Consider the following 8,267-nt stretch of genomic DNA (forward strand, 5'->3'; position numbering starts at 1 on the left):
TAGTTAGGAGTGATAACATGGACCTCAGAGATGTCATAGAACAGTGCAAATATCAAAATGGAAAGTTGCGAGAGGATGTGGAGCGCTATCTCAAAGAATTGGAGGAAGAAAAACAGCTGAATGACAGGAGCAAAAAGAGACTCGAAAATCTAAGTGAGGCTATAAGCTGCATTACCAAAGTGAACCACCAGCTGACTCAACAGGGTGAAGCGCTGAAGAACAAGATCAAGGAGAATAAGAAGGGGTACGAACTACGCCACCAGAGTACCATAGATCTGTTGGACGAGGCAGAGGCAGATGTTCAGGGGTGGAAGACACAGGTGGCCCAGCTTAATGCAGAGAATGCCCAGCTTAATGCAGAGAATGCCCAGCTCACCCACATGGTGGAGCTACTGCAAGAGGAGGAGCCGGAAGAAGAGGAGCAGATAGAGATCGACGAGCCTATAGCTGCCATAGGAGATGGAGAAATAGATGATTAGAGTTCTTAGTTACCTTTCCCTATTACTAGGAGTTTATCTTTCCATTGTTGCTATTTTATTTCAGTCAGTATGATTTATTTCCATTCAGCACGCTTTGTTCATTTGGTTGTTTCTTTACATTCAAAAAATTAATAAAATTATGATTATTTATTAATCTCAGTTGTTCATGTATATTCAAGTTATGCTTACTTATTAACTTCAGTTGTTCCAGCATAACTTATCTATTTAATCTTGTTATATATACAACAAATTCTTATAAGCGTTTAACTTGTAGGAAATGGCCGGTAGACCACCAAGACAAAACCGCAACCCCCGTTATGCTAACAACAACACTAATGAGGAAGGCAACGGGCCTCCACCTCAGTTCAATCTCAATCAAGCGGACCTAATGGCTATAGCCACGATCGTGGCGACGACACTTCAGGGGTTAGTGAACCCCAATGCTAATCAGCAGCCCCCACCTCCACCACAGCATGGGGTCAAGTTTCATTATGAATCACTGCGCAAGAACAGGTGCCCAACTTTCAGTGGCGCTGCCGACCCCGAAATTAGCCAGAGCTGGCTCAAAAGCGTGGAAACTCAGCTGAGACTGTTGGAAGTCCCGGATGCACTAAAAGTGGACGTGATAGTGCCCTTCCTGGAAGACAAGGCAGCTAAATGGTGGGAAGCAGTCTCGCCAGCCATGACCGCTGCGGGACCAATCACATGGCGAATCTTCCGAGAAACCTTTCTGAAACAGTACTACCCGGCGGAAGTCAGACTGCAGAAGCTAAGTGAGTTTGAAAATCTCAGCCAGGCCCCAGATATGTCAGTAGTGGAATATACCTCTCAGTTCAATGCCCTTGGATCATATGCTCCAGCGATTATGGCGGATGAAATTCTGAAATTGCACCGCTTTAAGAAGGGGTTGAACAGCAGGATCCAATCAGCTCTAGCGGTCTACCAACCTGCCAACTTTTCAGATTTGATGGGTGCGGCTATCCGAGCCGAAGCTGATATTCGTCGAAGAGAAGGGGAAAACAGGAACAAGCGACCCCCTGTCAACCCGCCTTCTCAGGGCAGACCAATGTTCAAGAGGCCCAATCAGTCGGGTGGACCTCCCTCAGGGAAATTCCCCGCCAATAACAATCAAGGAATCAAGCCATGCTCAACATGTGGCTTCAAGCACTCCGGGAAATGCTGAAGGGCCAGCGGTGTATGCTTTGGATGTGGGAAAGCGGGGCACCGAATTGCAGAATGTCCTACCGCTGCCAACCGACCAGCAGGGCCAAACAGAGGAACTGGGCCAAATACGGGAGCAGGCCCTAGTAAACCAAAGGAGGACAAACCCAATGCTAGGATCTTTGCCATGACTCAGGAAGAGGCTGACGACGCAACTGAAGTCGTGTCAGGTACCATTCTAATTAAATCAGTACCTGCCTACGCATTATTTGACTATGGTGCTACACATTCCTTTATGTTTAAGAGGTTTGCTAAGAAGTTAGGAAGTAAGCCTGATAAACTAACTGCACCTTTCCGAATAGCGACACCTACTAATAGAGCCGTTGAAACGAACGAGATTTACAGATATTGTAAATTCAGTATTAGTGATCAGACTTTTAGCGCCGATTTGATACAGTTGATCATGGTCAATTTCGACGTAATCTTAGGAATGGATTGGTTAGCAAGAAACAGTGCAATAGTAGATTGTAAAGGGAAGAGAGTTAAACTCCTAACCGCAGAGCAGAAGGAAGTCGTGTTTCATGGTAAATCCAGGGAACGGAAGTTGCTACTTTCCGCATCTCAAACCTGGAAAGCCATGAAATCCGGGGAGGACATCTACCTAGCGATGGTCAGGGAAGGAAAAGAAGAAGTCGAAATGAAACTGGAAGACATCCCGATAGTGAGAGAGTTCCCAGATGTTTTTCTTGAAGTGTTCTCAGGGACGGTCCTGGACCGTGAGATTGAGTTCGAAATCAACTTGGTTCCCGGTGCTGCACCAATCTCTAAAGCACCCTACAGAATGGCACCAGCCGAACTCAAGGAATTAAAAGAACAACTCCAAGAATTGATAGATAAAAGGCAGATTCAACAGAGTGTGTCCCCGTGGGGAGCTCCAGTACTCTTCGTAAAGAAAAAAGACGGTAGTATGAGATTATGCATCGACTACAGAGAATTGAACAAGATCACAATCAAGAACAGGTACCCTCTACCTCGGATAGACGATCTGTTCGATCAGCTTAAAGGAGCCGGCATCTTTTCTAAACTGGATCTGAGGACAGGTTATCACCAGTTGAAGGTCAGGGCTGAAGATATCCCCAAGACAGCCTTTCGAACCAGGTATGGGCATTACGAATTCATAGTGATGCCTTTTGGTCTGACCAATGCACCGGCAGCATTCATGGACCTGATGAACAGAGTATTCAAGCCATTCTTGGATCAGTTCATAGTGGTATTCATCGACGATATCCTCGTCTATTCTCCTGACGAGACGAGGCATGAAGAGCACCTTCACCTTGCTCTGCAGACCTTAAGAGAGAATAAGCTATATGCTAAGTTCAGCAAGTGTGAATTCTGGCTAAGGAGTGTGTCATTTCTGGGACACGTGATTTCGAGAGAAGGAGTGTCAGTGGACCCAAGGAAGGTAGAGGCGATTACTGAGTGGCCGAGACCGAAGAACGCCACCGATATCAGAAGCTTTCTTGGATTGGCAGGTTACTGCCGGAAGTTCGTCGAAGGGTTCTCCTCGATAGCCGTGCCACTGACGAGACTCACACAGAAGAATTCTAAATTCATCTGGAATGACGATTGTGAGAAGAGTTTCCAGTCACCGAAAGAGAAACTCGCATCCACGCCAGTATTGATCCTGCCCGCAGAAAATAAAGATTTCACTATTTACAGTGACGCCTCTAAGGACGGTCTAGGATGCGTACTGATGCAAGAGGGAAGAGTGATCGCCTACGCATCAAGGCAGTTGAAACCGCATGAACAGAACTACCCTACGCATGATCTGGAACTAGCAGCGGTTGCCTTCGCCTTAAAGATTTGGAGGCACTACCTCTATGGTGCTAAATGTGAAATCTTCACAGATCATCAGAGCCTCAAGTACTTGTTCACCCAAAAGGAACTTAATATGAGGCAAAGGCGATGGATCGAACTTCTGAAAGATTATGACTTGACCATAAGTTACCATCCGGGTAAAGCAAACAAGGTGGCTGATGTGCTAAGTCGGAAGGGCCGTGGCAAGGTAACTCTAGCGTCCCTCTCGGCCCAGCCATATCTGCAGGAGACCGTCAAGTTAAACCAGGATCGAGACCCGGTACTGACTAAACTTAAGGAGCAGGTCAGAGAAGGGAAGACTCAGGATCATCAGGTTGATGACAAGGGAATTTTGTGAATGAAAGGAAGGTTGTGTGTGCCCGACAGCAACAACCTTCGCCAAGAGATAATGGCAGAGGCGCACAAGTCAAAATTCGCAGTCCATCCAGGCAGTACGAAAATGTACAGGGACCTCAAGAATAGTTTCTGGTGGAATGGCATGAAGAGGGACGTAGCGGAATTCGTCTCCAGATGTCAGGTATGCCAGCAGGTCAAAGCAGAACACCAGCGACCTGGAGGATTACTGCAACCTTTGGAAATTCCCGAATGGAAGTGGGAGCATATTTCCATGGATTTTGTGGTAGGATTGCCAAAGTCTAGGCAAAGCCATGACGGTATATGGGTGATCGTGGATAGACTCACAAAAACTGCACACTTCCTACCCGTCCGCATGAATTACAATCTCGACAAATTGGCTTCACTGTACATGGACAACATTGTGAGGTTGCGTGGAGTTCCAGTGAGCATCCTATCTGGTAGAGACCCGAGGTTCGTCTCGCGCTTTTGGAAGAGCTTTCAAGAGGCCATGGGAACGAAAGTGACCCTCAGTACTGCTTATCATCCCCAAACTGATGGGCAAACGGAGAGAACCATACAGACCTTAGAAGATAAGCTGCGAGCGTGCGCCCTTGAATTCAGTGGTAACTGGAGCACTCATCTACCCTTAATTGAGTTTGCTTATAACAACAGCTATCACAGTAGCATCGGAATGGCTCCATACGAAGCCCTTTATGGAAGAAAATGTCGATCACCACTTTATTGGGACGAAGTCGGAGAGAAAGCCTTAGTGGGACCCGAGCTAGTGCAGATGACTGTGGACAAAGTTAAAATTGTCCGAGAGAAACTCAAGGCAGCTCAAGATCAACAGAAAAGTTGGGCAGATCTTAGAAGAAGGCCGGTAGAGTTCAACGTGGGCGAGAAAGCTTATGTGAAAGTCTCGCCTATGAGAGGAGTTGTCCGATTCAGTAAGGCCGGGAAACTAAACCCTCGATATGTTGGACCCTTTGAAATCTTGGAGAGAGTGGGCACATTAGCATGCAGACTGGCGCTCCCACCAAGCATGTCAAGGATACACAACGTGTTCCATGTGTCCCAACTAAGAAGGCACATCCCAGACCCAAGTCACGTATTAGAAGTAGAACCGCTCTTGATCGAAGGGAACTTGGGAGAAGGACTGAAATACGAAGAAGTCCCCATTAGAATCGTGGACACCAAGGAACAATTCCTCAGACGACGCATCATCCCCTACGTCAAGGTACAGTGGTCCAACCACACAGAGCGAGAAGCAACTTGGGAAATGGAATAGAAGATGCGAAAGGAATATCCCTACCTGTTTGGAGACCAAGTCAACTCAAGTTTCGAGGACGAAACTTCTCATAAGAAAGGAAGGATGTGAAAATCGGATTTTTTTTTTTCTTAAGCATTATAAATCATTAATTTCAAGGAAAGTAGAATATTGACTTCTTGGATTTAGATGGAAAAGTATATTGTAAATCTTTGTATTGGGAAGTTTTATAGATTGAATATTTTATAGCAAGTCAATGATATCTACACCTTGCATATAATTTTCGAAATTTAGGGGATTATATTACAAAGATGGGAAGGAAATATACTAGACCTAGGAGACTAAGGCATAAATATTGTCTATTCTCGAAAATCTCCTCAAATTAGAAAATATTAAGGTGGGGAAACTAGGATTTAAATCTCACGAAATTGGAAGATAAATCAGCAACAATGGCAAGGAAATTTGAGTCAAATAATGTGAGATTTATGTCAATCTTGAGCATGATTTTGTGCCTTAATTAACCCCCTCTCCCTCACCTATAAATACCCCATCACCTCTACCATTATTCACACCCTAAAAATCGAAAATTCCCCTTGCTGGAATCTCGAAAATTTCAGCATCCCCTAGCCGAAACTCTGCCCGAATATCGTCCCAACATTAGCCTAAAAATCGAAGCCGAAGCGCCGTCCGACCGAAGAACGAGGAGCGACCCAATCCCCGAAGTTGTGCACCACGTTTTAGCATCATTATATACGGTAAGTGGGCTTATTTTTAAACTTTAAAATTTCAGATTCGGGTATGCATGTTTTCGATTCTTACAAGAAAAATAAATAGTCGAGTACAATCTCCTTTCTACTCTTTTCGTGTAATTGTCATACGATTTCAAAAGCACTGTGAGGAGTCGACTGTATACGGGAGGAAATCCCAACCACGACGTACCCTTACGCGGTGGGGGACATAACCGCTATACGGCCTCGCCCCCTTAGAGGAGTAAAAATTAGGGACTGACGTCAGTAAACCGTAGAAAGTAGATGAGTCGCAGTGCTGGGTCAAAGTTTATGCATGTGTTATGAAGTACGTATGAACTCATGATTTATGATTCGAAATTTATGCATGTTGTCTTTATTGTGCTCGATTTTCCCCCACTTGCTGAGTATTCCCAAATACTCACCCCCTTACAACCCTCCCCAGATAAGCCCGAAGAACAGATTGAGGAGGAAGAATCCGAGCAGTTTTGGGGATGGTGAATGCTCAAGGAAATCGATTATGTTTACGTTGTTATTAATTAGATTTATGTTTCCGCATTAAAACTCTGTCGTCTTATTTATTTTGGGAATTGTAAAGACAGTGGTTATTTAATTTGAGATTATGATATATAAACTGGTTCGGTTTATACTGTGCTACAAGAGGCTTGTTGTTGCGATTGTGTGATTGTTAAACAACGCCGGTGTCATTCCCGAGTTTCGGGGCGTGACAGCATCAATATTAAATATCAATATTGTGCTACTTCAAGAGCATTAATATAAAACTAGAAGTATTAACATAAAATTAAATTTTGTGTCATTTCAAGAGCATCAATATAAATCTAAATATTGGGGTTCTTCGAGAGCATACAAAGAATATAATTATTTATGAATTTACCTTAAAGAATACTCATGCTGATAACTTATTATAAATTTAATAGAAATCTAGATAAAGAGAATATAGAGAATGGAAATAAGATAATTGAATTGTTTATTACAAAATTTTATATATATATATATATATATATAATTTTGTTATTATGTCGACCTTTGTGCTCATCTACGTATCAACCAATAAGGTATCACTCACACATTAAATATGATTAAGTATATCAAAATTGTATATTCAATAGGTGACTGTCACCTTAATAGTAGACATAGATGTGAGCAAGGTTGATAAATATCATAACAAAACTATACATATAGATAATTTAATTTTAATTTTATATTTTAACGTGTCTATATAGATACCGTTTATATATAAACTATTTGAAGCTTAAATTTGCTTCAATATGTATATAATCCCATTTTTTTGGGGGAAAACAAAGGAACAAAGTTATTTGAAAATATTTTCTCCATTAAATTTTTTAACCATTCTATTCCTTGATTATCTTACTATTTCCCAATGAAAAATAAAATTGTTTTGAAACCAAGTAAACTTTCACAATTGAACCAAAAAAATAACACAAACACCAAACCTTTTTTTAAAAAAAAAAAAAATAAAGCAAACGCCAAACTTAATACTACTATTTAGTGATTATTGAAACAAAGTTACATTTTTTTAAATAAAGAAATAAAATTACACTTTGTTCGAAGCTCAAGAGTCGCACAATTGTATGAATGCACTAGAAAATTATCATCCCTACATTTATTTAATCGAGTAAAAAAACTTCCAACACACCCTCGGATTTCAGAGAAAACTGTCATCCCTACATGTAAACTTTCAATTTCGCTTTTACAATTTTTGGAAGTCTTTATTTTGTCAATAAATCCGAAATTCGATTATGATTTGATTTTCTTATTACTTAAGACAACATTTTGAATTATGATAATTATAGTTTTTGAAAATATTTCCCGATTTTTATTATGAGATCGTTCTATAAAAACGAGCATACTTTTGATCTGAAGACAATTTTTCGATCGAATAAAATTATACTTTTCCATTATTTTTAAGATTTCCTCAATCAATAGATTAATTTATTTAACAAACCCTTCAACAGTATTGCTTAAATATATTTCTTATACTTGGTTCAGTGAGAAGGTATGGAATGGGACAACAAAATCGAAACAAATTAATAATATTATAAATATTTTACATAGCAATATATCATATTTTGTTACAAAAAAAAAAATTTACTAAGGCCTTTTGAATATATAAATATTTTTCTTTTCACCAAAATTTTCACAAGAAATTGTAATATACTCGTGGATATTGCCAATTAGGGTGAGATTTTTTTTCCAATTATTAAACTCAATTGGGGTTATATGAAGTTATAATAAATCACTAAAAATCCCGAGACAAATATTTTATTTAAATTATATATGAAAAAAAAAATAAAAAACTCGTTACAATTATATCATTAGAAATTGTCTCAAATACAATACTTAGAATATTTATTCATT

At 40.7% G+C, this 8,267-nt stretch overlaps 1 protein-coding gene across 1 annotated transcript; it reads left to right on the top strand.

The window, feature by feature from the left end:
* Positions 1 to 1,827: 1,827 nt before the first annotated feature.
* Positions 1,828 to 5,142, top strand: LOC142549998 (uncharacterized). The gene is made up of 4 exons (XM_075659242.1): positions 1,828 to 2,577; positions 2,986 to 3,376; positions 4,142 to 4,477; positions 4,607 to 5,142. Exons 1-4 carry the CDS (start codon positions 1,828 to 1,830, stop codon positions 5,140 to 5,142), a joined length of 2,013 nt encoding a protein of 670 aa, XP_075515357.1.
* The last annotated feature ends 3,125 nt before the right edge of the window (positions 5,143 to 8,267 follow it).

The sequence above is a fragment of the Primulina tabacum genome, chromosome 6 (assembly GCF_025594145.1).
Source record: "Primulina tabacum isolate GXHZ01 chromosome 6, ASM2559414v2, whole genome shotgun sequence".
Lineage (NCBI taxonomy): Eukaryota > Viridiplantae > Streptophyta > Magnoliopsida > Lamiales > Gesneriaceae > Primulina > Primulina tabacum.

What these genes read in the sequence shown, in the direction of transcription:
- LOC142549998 (XM_075659242.1), top strand. Translation starts at nt 1,828, where the DNA reads ATGACTCAGGAAGAGGCTGACGACGCAACTGAAGTCGTGTCAGGTACC. An exon ending in TGTCCCCGTGGGGAGCTCCA is followed by an intron (nt 2,578 to 2,985) that starts GTACTCTTCGTA and finishes CTTGCTCTGCAG; the next exon opens with ACCTTAAGAGAGAATAAGCT. An exon ending in CAGTGACGCCTCTAAGGACG is followed by an intron (nt 3,377 to 4,141) that starts GTCTAGGATGCG and finishes ATTTTGTGGTAG; the next exon opens with GATTGCCAAAGTCTAGGCAA.